This window comes from Salminus brasiliensis, chromosome 4 (genome assembly GCF_030463535.1).
Source record: "Salminus brasiliensis chromosome 4, fSalBra1.hap2, whole genome shotgun sequence".
Classification (NCBI taxonomy): Eukaryota; Metazoa; Chordata; class Actinopteri; order Characiformes; family Bryconidae; genus Salminus; species Salminus brasiliensis.
In genome coordinates, this window is record NC_132881.1 from 25,637,159 (window position 1) to 25,653,786 (window position 16,628).

At 40.5% G+C, this 16,628-nt stretch overlaps 1 protein-coding gene across 1 annotated transcript; it reads right to left on the reverse strand.

Annotated features, from left to right (window-relative positions):
* Nucleotides 1-297: 297 nt before the first annotated feature.
* Nucleotides 298-3,851, reverse strand: six3a (SIX homeobox 3a). The gene is made up of 2 exons (XM_072676860.1): nt 2,911-3,851; nt 298-1,479 (listed from the first exon to the last, which is right to left on the reverse strand). Exons 1-2 carry the CDS (start codon nt 3,600-3,602, stop codon nt 1,287-1,289), a joined length of 885 nt encoding a protein of 294 aa, XP_072532961.1. The 5' UTR covers nt 3,603-3,851; the 3' UTR covers nt 298-1,286.
* Between the last annotated feature and the right edge of the window lie 12,777 nt (nt 3,852-16,628).

Genomic DNA, 16,628 nt, shown 5'->3' on the forward strand with positions numbered 1-16,628 from the left:
TTAATGGCGCGTTTACTTAATTTTTGTATTCATTAGAGACTACGGCGAGAGGAGAGCGAGCTTCGTAGCCTAAAAGCTTCACGGTTGCTATTTCACTGAACATCTATGAACATCTAGGAGCTCATGCGTCCACTGGTGTAGAAGTTAAGACACACACACACACACACACACACACACACACACAGTCTGTGTCAGGGGTGCTGCTTCAGCCAATAAACCAGAATGTCACGGCCAAGCCTCGTGGGATGAAATGACAGACTTAATACAGTTTCATAGCAAAATGAAATACTGTATTTTAGCTTAGAAATGTATACATTAACATAAACACGCAAGAAAGAAACATTGAATAATAAGCGCTCGAAGCTAAACACGAAGTTGGCTGGATCAGTCGACAATATCCCCCATTTGTTTTTTCCTCTTTTTTTTTTTTTTTTTTTTGTTACTTTTCTTTTTTGCATAAATTCCCGACTGAAAATCCATTATCGTCACGTTCTTCCAAGGTATAAAAACAGAGAAACCAAACGCCTAGAGCACTTAATAGTTACGCGTTGACAAATAGTTTATGAACACCAAGTCAAGAAAAGTGAACAGGGATAGAAAAGACAATGGAGACGTAGAGCAATATTATTTACAGGCATATTTCTACACATATATTACAGACTGGGAGAATGATCGCATTATTTAAGATATACATAATTCAATATAAAATCTCGAAATAAAAATAAAAATCTGATACAGTCATAACGATTCAGTTCCACATTTTTTGACCAGTACCCCACACAGGCAGTGACAGAAGTGTAGTAAAAAGGTGCTTACGACTTAAATGATTGTCTGATGAACGTAAAAGAAATGAGGAATTGCATCCTGGCTGCGCATCATCACTCGGACAAAAACAAAAAACAAAAACATAAATTTTAAATTAAAAAAAAATATATATATATTAAAATAAAAAACAGGCGATGGACACCGGGCTCTGGTAATTCCCTCCTCTCGGTGGTCCTGGCAGAAATATTGAGCGAAGGGAGTTTCCTTCGTATTAAAAAAAAATAAAGAAAAAATGCTATTGATATATCATGCAAGTGATGGGGGTAGGGAAAGGCGTGGGGTCCATTGAAAGCGCTTGAAAAAAAGACGTGCTTTTCTTTTTTTTTGTTGTTGTTGTTCTTTTCTTTTTTTCTCTCTCTCTCTCAATAATTATCAGTTGGTCCATTTTTTTAATCTTCCCCGATATTTTATAAAGTTTATTCGGGTCCATATTCCCTGCAAAATAGCTCTCTCTTTGCGTATCATACGTCGCACTCGGAGTCACTCGACGTTACTGAGAGGATGGACGTGGCCGTGTCCACGCGCTCCGTCATGCTGGACACGCTGGTAGTGGGACTGGCCGCGGTGGATGGGGACTCTGCCGAGCTGTGGGGGGTGCAGCCGGCCTCCGAAAGAGAGCGCATGCCGTTCTGCCCTATTGCTTGGTGCTGGAGCCTGGTGGACGGCAAAACAAGTCGAAGAATTAGGTCTCATTTGAATTACACAGCTGCAGCGAGTCTAGTTCGGCTCTATAAGAACTGAGCACTCGGTCCAGCTTGTACAAGCCTTCAACAAAACGCTCGCATGTGAGAACCAGGCCTACCATGTTCAGCTCAGACTAGTAGGCCGGTTTGTTTTATCCTCAAACCTCCAGAAATTATAAAAAGCATTTTTTTTTTATCTGTTTTTATCTGTTTCATCACATACTAAACCGTTAGCACATCGCTAGGACATTTTCCACTGCCAGTCCTTATAAACAAAAAAAAATTGCAGCCCGTTCTGACGTCACCTAGTGTTGTTTTTATGATTTTATACTGTACTATGTACCGAGTACAACAGCACAGTACATTTCATTGTAAACATGAATTAGGTTTATCATTTTAAATATAGCGTTTTCTTGATTCCCCCCTGTTAGCAAAATAGCTAACGGCTGTTATAGCAGTAAACAAGGGCAGCAGCTACTTTTCTCAATACAACACTCCATAATATGTGTCTGGGTGTTATTTGTCAAATTAAAAAATACAGAGCCAACATTCTGAGCAAGGTTGACTTTAAATTAACAGAATGCCACAAGACAAAATTATTGTTGGAAATGATGCTGTCTTGATAATAACAACCAGTAACCACACGAGAAATTATTGACTTTGCAAAAAACAAATGTTTTGGAGAAACTAAAGCATAAAAGCTCAATATGACTAAATATATAATATAACTACATATCTTTACAACTCATACGTAATAATATATTTTAAAATCTGGGTGGAGTAAAATGTATAACGCTGAGCCACCCCTGAACAGATTGTTAATGGCTGTCATAAAAAGGCAAAAATGTAAACTCTCAAAGTAGTGAAGATAAATATGAATGCTTACTGGTATTTAGGATTTTGCTACTGTGACATTTTTACAGTTTCGTTGTCCTGTAAAATCTGAGGACAACACTAATGTTAAGCTACAAGCATAAGCATACTTGCTACTGGATATATTTGACTATATTTCATACTGCACCATTAATCACAGTTTACAGTGATGCAGCGTCATGCTAACATGTGTATTCTTGCTGAGCTAATGATTGTTTTGTAGTTACAGTAAAATGTTACAGACCCAATCTAATTTATTTTGGGACATAAACAAGCTTGTTTTCAATCACTTTAATCACACTGCATTCCTTTCTTTTAATATCTGACTGTCAATGTTCCTCAAAATCGACATAAAACATAGCTTTCTTTCCTCTTAACACCTTTTCGGTTTTGTTAACGCTGTGCAACAATCCAACCCGTTTCCCTTTGAAACACCACTTTCTAAAGCATGCATTTTCCCACCGCTCGTGGGAATTCCAGCTGGTTTTATCCCTCCGCGCCCGAGAGCCGAAGCTCTCCAACAACTCACCTGTTTTTCGCTGCCGCCGCTCTGTCTCTTTGCCTCCGGTTTTTAAACCAATTCCCCACTTGTGTAGGAGTGAGTCCAGTGGCTTGCGCCAGTTCCCTTTTCTTGCTCGGATTCGGGTACGGGTCCTGTAGGTACCACTCCCGCAAGAGGCTGCGCGTCCGCTCCTTGAAACAGTGCGTCTTCTGCTCGCCGTCCCAGATGGTCCGGGGAAGCGGGAACTTCTTCCGCACGCGGTACTTGTCGACCGGCCCGAGCGGGCGCCCGCGCAGCTTCTCGGCCTCCTGGTAGTGTGCCTCGAGCCACATCGCCTGCAGTTTGCCGTGTGAGTCCTTGGTGAACTTGTGGTTCTCCAGGATGTGGTAGAGGTCGCGGAAGTTGCCAGTGTGGAAGGCGACCACGGCCCGCGCGCGCAGGATGGACTCGTGCTTGTTGATGGCCTCGCACGCGCCCGGCGCCACGGGCAGCGACCACAGGAAGCGCCCGAGCCGCTCGATGTCGCCCGTCTCCTCCAGCGTCTCGCAGACGCTCGCCACCTGCTCCGCGGAGAAGTTGAGGGTCGGTAGCTGAAACATGGACAAGTCTTCGGGAGACCTGGCGCTGGGCGCGCTGTTCGCCAAGAGCAGGGGGCGATCAGCGAAGTTTGGCAGGAAGAAATGGGAGGGATAAAGCTCTAAAGGCGATCTGAAAACCATGGAAATGACCTGAGAGAGAAAGAAAATTACCGAGGAAAAAAGGGGAACGCCGAAGTGCAGATTGAATGATTCAATAGCTATCGCCTAATGACACCAAGCCTCATAATATCTCCCCCTAAAATCCGCCGTGAGTGTAGCATTGAAATATTTTGTTTCGCTTTTCTATTGGTCTCCTTGGTGTCGTTGTAGGGTTGTCATGGCAGCCCTGCCAATCACTGTCAAGCGTGCCAATCATTAGCCAGTACGTAGAGGCTTTCACCACTTCTGCTGCACGCACGGGGGGTTATCAGGAACTGCAATCTCACCACCGTCCTCCCTCCCTCCCTCCCTCTCTCCTATACCCTCCCTCCCTGCCTCCCTCCCTCAGCGGACTCGCGCGAAGCCGAAGCCAAGGCTCGTCTATTTGTTGAATGGAATGAGCAATTAGTGGGTGGAATATTATTGCGATCTTAACGAGACTCGTTAAAGCTAAAGAAGATATGTAGTAAAGAGAAGGCAGGGGTGGGGGCTCGGGGTGACTGCCATGGAGACGGAATCCACATTTAAATGAAAGGATTGAAACGGAGTCTGCGACGCGGTTCATACTCTCCATACACCAGATCATCATATAGACGATGGTCTGTACGAGTCTCTTTTATAGCTACTTCGTAACGAGCTGCTCTGCAGACAGCGTGGTCGGGTGTGGTGCGTGTTTGTAAGCTAGAAGTCCGTGAAGTCCACAAAAAAGTAGGTTTTGACATTTTTCCTGACACGGCTTCAGCTGTCAGCGTGGGCTGCTGCTGGTGGCCGCTGCTGCTGGCTCAGCATTCCTCCGCTGATGTGCATTTGCTCAGAGGCCAAACACTGAAGCCTGGTCCAGCATGCGCGTGGACAGAGGTGGAAGCATTTTACTCGTTTAATTGCTCATTAATGTCCTGTCAACAATGCGCGAGAGACGCGACGGCTCTCTCTAATTCGACGTTGACTCTGTGTTCGTGACTGTTGAGTTGTATAGGACTGGAAATGCAGCGGGCATACGTGTGGCCACAGCCCCGACCTGTCACGAGGCTTGGTGTTGGTGTGGTTTTCAAGGCTTGCACTGGCCTCTCCACTGCTTTATATTTAGTCGGTGCTTTAGCCGGTGTTAAGGTTTTATGCGATCACTCGATTAAGAACAATACTCGCATTGTGCGTGTGTGTGTGTGTATTAAGCGAGGTGAGACACAGAATCTAGACTTCGGCTTATCTTCCACGCTAAAGCTGACATAATTACCTTAATCTGCCTCTTTTTTTTTGCACAGAATCATTGAGGAATTCAACACTCTCTTTCTTTTGCATGTTACGTTTTCTTGGCATTCCAAGATTTCCTTTTTAGTCGCTTACATCGACTGGATTAGATAAGAAACTTGTACGTGTACGTGTGTGTGTTCTTTTCTTGATCTTTCGTATGTCCATGCTGCCAGTTTGCTCTACATCAAACCTGTTCCCTTCCTCTTCCTCGTCAAAAACTTTAACTTAAGCAATTGCAAGTGGCACTTGACGCGGTCATTGAGGCTATATATATATATATATATATATATACATATCGCCCAGTCTTAGTCTGTAAGTCCAGTTTGTACACTGCAGTTTTTTTATTATTATTATTATTATTTGGATTACTGAAATTGCCAAGTAGTTAAGGCTGCGTGTAAAACCCCTGCTAAATCACTTTATTTAACGTGGCCTTTTGTTTACGTTTTGCGTGTAATTAACACCCCCTCCCCAACCGGGTTTATTCACCTGGGCTAATTGTCTGTTTATCCCCGAGCTTCCCCCGCTCCCTTCTTTGCGATAAACAGCGGGGGATGAGCTCCCTCAATACGGCCCAGCCATTAGCTCCCTCTCTGTTTATTTAATCCCACACCGCCTCACATCACAATACAGGCGCGATTTACTCTAGATGTATCTCTTAAGCTCAACCTGGCCGTGGATTTCTCTCTCTCTCTCTTTCTCTCTCTCTCTTTCTCTCTCTCTCTCTCTCTCTCTCTTTCTCTCTCTCTTTCTCTCTCTCGTTTTTGGGGTGGAGTGAACCAGAGCTCCAAAAACTTCATGCGTGCTTCTGTCTGAGCTTCTCTCTGAGCTTCGTGAACACATGTGTCGTCACGGTGTGAGTCGGACTGACTGGAAACGAAAGAGGTAAGGAAAGTTGGCTACAACTCTCTTGTCTTGCTCTGTGTTCAGAACTAGTCTGGTCTAGTCTGGTCTTATCAGCGCGTTTAAAGCTCTGACCGACTGGCGGCTTTAACTCGCTCATCTATCTGCGCTCTCTGTAGGCGAGGAACAAGACCGGAGTTTTCCTCGCTTTTAACTCGTTGATATGTGTTTATAGGTCATCTCATTTTGTCCGATTGGAGAGGAAAGGGCGCAGCGGACAGCGGGACCACCATCACTTCCAGTTGAAGCTGAGGGGAAGGGCGATTGCAGCTTTATTTCCTCATCTTTCTAACTCAGCCGCAAGTGGTCTGTAAAACCTCCTAACCTTTCTGCAGTTTTCCATCTGTTCTGATTTGTCTTTTCTTCTCGTCCTCTTTTGCGGTCCTTTTCCGCTCTTCCCCAGCTTCTCTTTCTCTCTCTCTCTCTTTCTTCTTTTCTCTCAGTTAAGAAATCATTGCTGGTTTGTGGCGTTTCACGTTTTTTTTGTACGACAAGACTAAACGGACCCCTCTATGGATGCAGTTAGGTCCGTCCCGCGCATCGGAGAGTGGACATCACTTGTGCAGCCTGTAAGTTTGCTGACATAAAGATTTTTGCATATAACGGAATTCGCGCGAGGTGGGGAAATCATTACTTCATGGGGAAACAATCACTTCTTTATAGAGTTAGAGGAATTGGTTTAAAATAACATGAGATCTTAGAAGAAACTCAAAACTACATCGCGTGAGTATGAGATTATCTAAATCCCCCATGCAGCCTGCAGCTCGGTGGGGCTGTCGGGATGGGGCGCAAATGGGGCGTCCTTTCTTTCTGGCTCAGACTCTTTTCCTGGGCGCCGTATTATTGCACGAGTGCATATTTGATCAGTTTTAGCACAATTTGAGCATTTGGTAAAGCGCGTGCACTCATTGAATCAGCATAAAATAATGAATATAATGTAAAAAATGCAAAATATCTTCATTCTGAACCCCATTTCAAGATGCACCTTCATCGCATGTATATAGCCTTACCAGTACTGCTATATATATATATATATATATATATATATATATATATATATTTATATGTTGCATGCTTGCTATTCTGAAATAACAAGTTAACATATTTATGTATCTTTTATATATATAATATATGATCTTTTATATATCTTATATACATATATAATTGCGCGTTATTTCACGCACGCAGAATTAGTGCATATATGACTCTATATCCACCCCCTTCATACTTCGTCTCTGGTAGGAAACATAACAGCGAGGAAGATCACACACTGAACACGTGCCTTATCACTCTCAATCCGTGTCAGAGCTTCCTGCTTGTCGATGACAAATGTTTGAGCCACTCTAGCGGAGCGCACCGTGTTGGACCGTGAGGTTTTGTTTCTCTTCTCTTTTTTTGTGTGGTCTCATTAAGTGGGCATCCCGCGGGAGCTGTCCAATCAGGGCATGTGCACGGCCCGTTAGCGACATTTAATGAGGGCTCTCCGCGCGCCCACACTACGGCGCCTCCGCCTCGTCTTTACCTTGTGTCAACTCGCCCCTTCTAATGAAGGCGCTGGTGGAGCTTCTGCTCAATGGACGCGGGCGACGGAACTGCAGTCTCTCTCTCTCTTTCTCTCTCTCTCTCTCTCTCTCTCTCTCTTCCGACATCTCAGGCCTTTGCTCAGACATACCTTGTGTGTGTGTGTGTGTCATTTTTAGCCCTGCGAGCTCTAAACGAGACGATCGAGCATCTGTGTGACAGGTCAGCAACATGCTTAGCTACAGGAAGGCCTTTGGTACTTTGCTAATTAAACTGGGTGTGGCACTTTACCTCATAAGAAGCCCAGATCGGCCCTCTGAAATCAAAGCCCCCCTCACCCCTCCAACCCGCACACACACGCATAAACAGTCAAACTCGAGACTCACCCACTTAAAAATCAATTAGAGATCTGGGACGTTTAGCTGCAGCAGCGTCTACAACGCAGCGCACAATTCCAGTGTCACAAGGGAGCGCACTTCTGCAGTCTCCTCTGCGATCTTAAAGAGGAGGTGAAGCGATCGTGAGGAGTAATTCGCTTCATCCAACGACAGTGTGCGGACTTGACCCTGCTTTTAAATGTCCGATTCAACAATCACTCTACACGCCTTAAAGTCACTCTTACAGTGTACACTGAACTTTTATAGCGTAGTAGAAAATTAGGCATATTTATTTGTATTTAATTGTTTGTTTAATTGTTTGTTTAAGGCAACTAACATCCAAAATAGGAATGTTAAAAACAGAAATAATATTGTGTGTTATTTCTTTAAATGCGACCATGAGTGACGCGAATATATTTTCTCAGTCACAATACTGTGACTGTATTAGCACTTTCTGTTGTCCAGCATAGACAAGCAAAACAGCTAATCCAAAACAGTAGTATTTTTATATTATATTATCATACACTCCCTTACAAAATGATATAAGAAAGCTTTTCATTTTGCATTCGGCTGTTTTATTCAATTTCACTTTTATGAAATTCCAATGTATGCAGTATTATATATAAAATGATAAATATGAGTATTACATAATGCAGATAACATTACTCCTGTTTAATCCTGCCACAAATGTATATTTACTGTATAACTGTAGCCTGTCTATAAGTTATCAGGTAGTAAACTTTATGAAACGTCAGGAATTCGTGACTGAATTATCGAGAACACTAGTCTGGTAGTTCGCCTTTAAGAGGCTCAGTTTATAATGAACAATTTCAAATCAGTGCCCACGTTTACAGTGTGGCGCACAAAACTCAGAGCTATGTGTATTTGCTAGGCAGGCAGCAGTGACCAACCGCTGGAGGTGGTGATGATCACTCTTCCAGGTGTTTGGGTCGAGCGCGAAGAGCTGAAATAATGCAGTAGATGTGCTGCTTATGGCCCTCAGCCGAACACATGGCTCACGGGCTCAAAGCACAAAGATTTATCACTCCGTAGGGAAAATCACTCTGAAGAAAATAAATGGCTTATAAATATTATATTAATTAAAATATTAATTCAGGCTATTTTATATTCACTACTTTAAACTGATGTAAAGTGTTAAAGGCGGTGGAGAGTTTAACATAATATTTAAAATATATTATTATTATTATTATTATTATTATATTTTCTCTGTGTTGTTCTACTGTGTTGATAAATTACTTGTGAAGCATCTTGTACAGTGTAACATTAACAGTCAATCTTTTATCCCAGTCACCTGGGAAAATTATGAAATATTATTTCAAAATACTAAATTTTAAGGGCAGCACTTTTTCTTCTCTTAAATCTTAAATGTTAAACACAGAACACACAGTTTACAGTAGATGCATTCACCATTTTCTTACCAACACCAATCTCTGGACATATATAATACAGTCAGATATCCTTCTAACATTATATTATATATTATATAATATTCTGGCTGACATTGCTTGGTGTGTTTCGGTAAGCTAAAGCTATTCCTACATTAACTTGTCCCACAGGCCGCTGCCTACTTGCACCCCTGGTTTATTTTCACCAGTGATCACGTGATGTGCCACTGGCGAATGGAAGTGGATTACTTCCCACATCCACTGATGTAATTTAGATATCAATAGATCTGAATAATGGAAAAATGAAGAGTGTCCTATGGGAAGATCTCTTCAGTGAAATTTGGAAAGATGCGTTTTAAGACTAACCTTATAATTCTCTAACGATGTTAAATCTGTTGTTCGCTCCTACATTGTACTACAGCCTTTATGTTGCCCTTAGTCACCGTTTCTGTCGTTTAGCAACTGTGTTGTTAGCAGTCAGTATCGCTGCTCCGCTGCTCTGGCTGCTCTGCAGTGTTTGACATTAGCCTTCTCCCTCGCCCTTCAGTTAACAAGGAGTCAAGTGAGCGAAAAATTGCACAGGACCAGCACATTAAAATCGGACGGGCCCTGTCACTGTATCTGCACATGAACAGCCAGTTATCGAGTATGACAGTGATTATTGCTCCACTACGACGCGGGATTACAGCGTTTTGTCTTTCTCTTTATGCAGGTTGCATTACTGGGAGAGCGCATTAAACGTGTCCAGATTGTAGATTTATTATTTCATTGTTTACCGAGCCGTGGAGAAAGATGCACCCAAAGTAGTCTGACTGAAGACACGACAAGCAACTGAACAAAAAGATGGAGATATGGCTTGGAAATGCCATAGCCCCTTGACCTCCATCAAACATGTGTGATTGGGCTTAAATAAGTTCTCACGGTCACATCAGGTTTAATTCAGATGAAATGTTAAGCCTGATAATAGTGTAAAAGATTGGGCGAAAGTTTCTGACCTTTTCTGACTTAATGGGGAAAATGAGTGATAGGCATTTCAGCCGCCAGTAATATTCACCCTCTTACAACAATACGTCAAATATTATAAAGATTATTTCGATTATTTAAATGATTTACTATTGGTAGTCATTACAATGTAAGTGGTATAGAGTGTATGGGCATTTATGATGACGGCGTGGTCTGTGGAATGGGGCTCAATTCCATGCACGAAAAGTGAGCATCCACCCAGTCTTCAGTGCCACAAGTTTCTAACGTTTATAATAATACATATTAAAGCTAAAAATGCTTGGGCATATTATATTATTGTTGTTATTATTATTATTATTATTATTACTATTAGCAGCAGCAACAGCAAATGCAGTGGTAGTAGTAGCAGTGGTAGCAACAGTAGTAGTATAGTAGTGTATTTGCAGGGCATGTATCAGCAGTGGTCAATCGTTCTGACCCATACGTAAAACTACAAATCAGATATAATCCTGTTTCCTATCAAATCTAAATACTGCTCCAGTTTATGCAGGTCCCAGTCATTCCCAATACAAACCCCATTCAAATGGTCCACACAGACTGTCTAAGTTATCCCTTGTTCTTACAGTTTACACAATGTGCCCCCCCCCCCGAAAGGCAGCGTCCGCTGAACTTGTTACGTCCGGGTGAACAACGTCTGTCCAATAGGATCTCTGTCCGAGGTAGAGCTCAACCAGAGGGATCAATACAGAGTGTGTGGAGAGCTGTAGGAGCTCAGTGCGCTGCGCTGCGCCGTGCTGACAGGTACAAGAGCTGCATGCAGGTGCTAAAGGGAATAACAGAGCAGACTGAGTGTCCACACACACACACACACACCTGCATGACAGAGACTAGAATTATATGAGCCACATGCGTTTGACTTTATATTTCAGTAGATGCGTAATTTAACATATGATTAAGACAGGTTTATGGCACCTCGTTAGCACACAGGTTAATGTAAGTATAATCAGCAGTTGATGATTTTAATGTAGCTTTTCTTTGTAATTTGTAGTACTTTGTAGTTTTTAGTCTAAGCAAATTTGTATTTTTTTTTATTTCAGTCTATCTACTCGCTATGCGTTCAAGTTACTATTTTTTTTATTAATGTTTAGCTTGTTATGGAGTTGAAAAATGCTCAAAACGTTAACATAAAAAAATAAAACGACTGAGACGTTAATATGAAATCTCTAATAATAAAAATGTTATATGAACTTTCTGACTAATGGCTGATTAGATACAGGATACAGGTAAGAAGGGCAGTTTCTCCAAAGTTTCAGTGTCTCAGTCTCGTAAGCCACCCAGACTAACCGCATTTCTGCACTTTTCTGTTCTCGACTGAATTAAAAAATCAGTCTTACTAATTAAGATTAAAATCAAAGTAATCGTTTTTCATTAAGAAATAAACTGCTATGGTAAAAAACGATACCATCCCATTATTATAATAATGTTATACTCGTGTAGGTCATCCTGAGCTGACTTTGTAACCCTGAGCTTAATTTGCTGAACTCATGATATGTAAAAGTTATATAATAATAATAATAATAATAATAATAACAATGACCAAGTATCAAAAAGGTTATGATTAACTAAACATCCACAACAACAACAATAATAACAACACGTAAAAAATAATAACAATAACAACCATTATAACATAATTTGCCTAATTAACAGCAGAAACAACTAACAGAAAGCAGCAAACAACAGCAACAATTAAAAAAATCAAATAATAATAATAATACAAGCGTATAAATAAATGCATAATCTTTGGCCTTACAAGTGACTTGTTATAACAGTGTGTATAAAGCAGGCTGACTGTATCTAAGCATATTCGGTTTTTATTCACGTTTATTTATGTATGTATGTATTTATTTATTTCATTGTTTGTTTGTTTGTTTTTTTAATGTATTTACTCAGTCCTGTAAACGCAGGTTCCTGTGATATTCACTTCTCTCACGGTCACTGAAAATGACCCCTCAACCCTTTTGATCCAGTTAAAGGTGGTGCCAAATACTGCAGTTGAACTACCGGGCCGCTAATTAGAGCCCGAATCTACGATTTCTTCACCTGGTTCTCCAAATTAAGGCTCATGCATGTTTCATTTCTCCACAGTTAACCAGATTATGAGCGAGCACTCGAGCAGATGTCAAAACGTCTCACAAATGTTTATGTGTGAGTGAGTGAGCCTGGTGCTCGATCACTAAATGAAAGATTCATGACTGGCAGCAACTGTAACCTGTACACCCCCCCCCCCAACCCCCGCCCCCCACCGTCCAGTGTTTCACTATCTCTTTTCTCTCCGTTTTCTCGGAGAGGACCTCGGACCTTATCATTGATTTATGACCTGTAATGCCACAGACGGATCGGTGGAGGCTCAAAATTACATCAGGCTAAATGAAGCCAGAAATTATTACTTATGGAAAAAAATCTAATAAAATTCATGTTTGTTAAACTTCTTCTACCCAAAGCAACTATATAGCAACGCAGTATCAGTTTAGTATAGTCAAGTAAAATGCTGACGTTTAAAATAAAATAGTGTAAAATGGGTTCATATTTATGATAAAATGGTGATAATGTATAGTTAAAACCTCCGGATTGAATCAGGAACATAATTTCCACATAAATAAACCGAACTATTGACAAATTAAATTGCAATAGCACAGTGTTATGATTATTATTATTATTATTATTATTATTATTATCATTATTCTGTATGTGTAAATGATGTGTACTCTTTAAAACAAATGGCTTTTTAAGCTTTGCCATAGTAAATCCACATAAAGAGCCATTTTTGTAAAAGACATTTAAATTGGTAAAAAAAAAAAATCACAATGACTTCTTAAAAACATTTTTATTTTTAATTTTTTTATGTTTTTCCACATTTATCACTTTCACAGAAATGTTTTTATGGAACAAAGAAATGGTTCTCCTATGGCATCGATCAAGAAATTCAAATTCAATGGATTACAGTTTGTCAGTGTTGAAATACAGAACACCTCGATATAAATGAACACTATAGATGTGTAATGAACGCTGCCTTTTAACTATATGTTATAAATGGTCTCCAACCTGTGCTTTCATACAGTTCTTCACTGGGAGTGTGATTGCATGAGTAGTAGCAAGGTGTCTTTGTGGTGAAAAGTTAAACAGAGGTAATGGGAAGTTATTGGGAGCTTGTCCTGTCCATGGTGTCCTGCAGGTTTATGGTTCATGGCAAGGTTAAGGAGACTGTTGATACCTTTGTTTGCCATCTCCCTTAAATCCCCTTCCTTCCTAAAAGAGGATGTATTGAGCGAGCACCAGCTTGCTACCCTGTTTGTTTTTCTAGGTTTATGACTTTGGCCCAAACAGGAACGCAAAATAATTTCACGACGTCATAGGCTGCGAGGTTTGGGTCTGGGCTTTCTTTGTGAAAGCATGCAAGGCCTGTCCTCGAACCCTGGGCTTTGGCTATTTTTGGCCTCAAAACTCAAAAGACATATCCTGTCTATTTCCAAGGGATCTACTTTCATATGGAAAGACAAAAAAAGTCACATAATGCTTTGTTATATAGAGCTGCTAGAAGTAAAATATAGATCTGGATTAACATGATATAGAATTTGTGTTTTGCAAATATTTAGAGAAGAAGATAAGAATTTAAGAATGAAAGTTCTACTCTCAATTTACTTGATTTAAATGTGTGGGCCATTTCTACATGAATAAAATACACAGCATGGACAAAAGTATTGGGACACCTGTTCACTACTTGTTTCCTCTGAAATCATGGGAATTGAAAAAGTATTTCTTCTGCTTTTGTTGGAGTGACTGACTCTACTGTCCAGGAAAGGCTTTCTACTAGATTTTGGAGAATTGTTGTATGGATTTGATTACATTCAGTAACAAGAGAGTTAGTGAAGTCAGGATGTTGGATGATCACCACCCCACCTCATCCTCAACTGCCCAACTCTGGCACCATCCAGAAAAAACAGTTCCACTGCTCCACAACTAAATGCTGTTGGGCTTTATACCCCTCTAGCCAATGCCTGGCATTTGGCATGGTGTCAATAGGTCCATATTTATTTGCTCCAGAGAGTCTATAGACTATTGGCAATATGTCTTTACGTGGACTAGACAAGCTGTGTGTGTGTGTGTGTGTGTGTGTGTGTGTGTGTGTGTGTGCATTTGTACATCTGTGTCAGCAGTGGGTGCAACATCAAGTAGCTGAATGCATTCATAAGAAGGGGTGTCCACAAACATTTTGACAATTAGTGCATATTACAGCAATGCAGTTATTAAAAGGAAATCAGTTAATAAAATGACTACAGTTGAATTGTGTTAAGTCAACACAACATTTTCCACCATGTTAATCCCAAAGGTCAATCTTTGTAATGACTTCTAATCATATGTTTCATAATGTGCCTAAACAAATTATATGTTCAGTGTTTGATATGATCAGTTCTTGCATGTATATTTATGCCCATCTATCAATAAAGCATGTTGTCTAAGCTACACTAAGTGATTGCACTTCTCTTTGACTGTTGGGTTGGGTATTGCTGAGGATCTTGCAGTATTTACAGTATTTGACCCATTGGAACAATAACACTGTTTGTCAGCCCGTCACTAATCGGATGACTGAGCGGTCAGCAATGTGTACACTGTGTGTGTGTGTGTGTGTGTGTGCAAAAGAGAGTGGAAAGAGAGAGGTAGAAAGAGTTGTGCTTCCCATTCCTGGACACAACTCCAGGCTTTATGCAGTTCTGGATTGTATGTGTGTGTGTGTGTGTGTGTGAGCGAGAGAGAGAGAGAGAGAGAGAGAGAGAGAGAGTTAGGATCCATCTGGCTTGCTATTGCCTCCATTAGCCTCATTACATCTGTTTAACTACAGAGCATCGCAAACAAGCTCAGTGTTAACTCTCTCTCTCTCTCTCTCTCTCTCTCTCTCTCTCTCTCTCTCTCTCCCTCTCTCTCTCTCTCTCTCTCTCCCTCTCTCTGTCCCATCACCACAATCACTTAACAAGGTTATGCACATATATGCACAATATTATAATATTATGCCATTGCAGAGATATTTTGTCCCTCAACTCACAAAATATGTAATATTTCAGATTATTTTCCATGTATTAAATGTAGTATGATTTTACAATGCTATCCTGTATCCTGTAATTCCTTAACACTCCTTTAACACTCCTTTAACAAGGTGTATTAATCAGTAACTATGTGGACTTCTGTACAAACTGGTGGGGATATTTTCCATAGATTGTTTAAGGGGTTAATTTAAGAATAGTAATTATAACATATGGTGACTGCCATCATAAAACTTTGTATCATAATGCTTTAATACCTATTAATGTAAAGCTGTTTTACACCAAGTCATTTCTGGCCTACTCACTTTCTGACTGTAATATTCAATGTAAAAAGCAGCTTGTGTTTATGAGGTTTTAGTATCAGTCATGATAATGTATTACTTGTTAATGCTGCAGTTGATACATTACTACTGTATTATAAATGCAAACATCTGCACATTACAAATTGAATTAGCTTGTAAATGCTGTTGCAGATGAATATTTTTGTGCTATTTGTTGGCTTATGAGTCAGGAAAGATTTTAGTCCTTGTTCACCAGTCTGGAGTTCAGTCTGTTTCTGGCACTCTGCCTGTCCTCTGAAAAACGCTTGTTTTGCATGACAGTAAGATACCGCTCTGGCTCATTTTTCAATCTCACAAACTTGTCTTTTTTGAAGACGGTCCAATCTGCCGTCAGCCCACACCTGCAAATCTTTCACACACAATTCAACTTTTTCTCAAAACATGGGCTCACCATATAAGCACACACACACACACACACACACAGCAGAGCAGGAGGTGAGTCCCTTTCCCACTGAGTTCTGTTGTTGTCCGTGCTGCCGATGATATCTTTGCATTGTAGCAGTGACCTCACCAGTCGGACACAGAGAAGAATGGAGCCTCTGAGTGTCATTGTTCTTTACCATTTTGCCGGGTTGTTTGGCTGTGGATTTGCTGTCTATTCCCACCCTTCCCATCTCTGGCCTTGTCCCTCTGCCCCACAATGTCTGGATTAGCAGGGCCAAATGTGTGTACATTTAAATCTAAAATCTAAATTTGACCTTGTCTATAAAACCTTCATGTTTTAAAGGTGTCCAATGTGCTCACAAGTACGTAAGTATTTTCATACAACACAACTGCTGTCTTTCAGTATTTGAGAATAGTTAATGATTGAATACAATATATTTGTTTTCAGCTACCATTGCACCAAGATTTCCTATTGGAGATCAGTAAAGCACACCAATCTGTCAACAGTGGTTTACAAAAGTCTGGGATCACATTATCATAAAAAAGTAAAATGAAAATTATATTTCTAGTTCACAATTCAAATTTAAGCAAATTAAATTTAAAAACAAATTCACTAAATTCTTAATGCAGTGAGAAACCTGAGCAATGGGACATAATATTTTGGCTACTGATTTTAGACTAACTTTTGGACCCCATTCTATAAATCTACTTCTTTATGTGTAATTATTTGACACATTTTATTATGTAAAATAATTAAGAAATA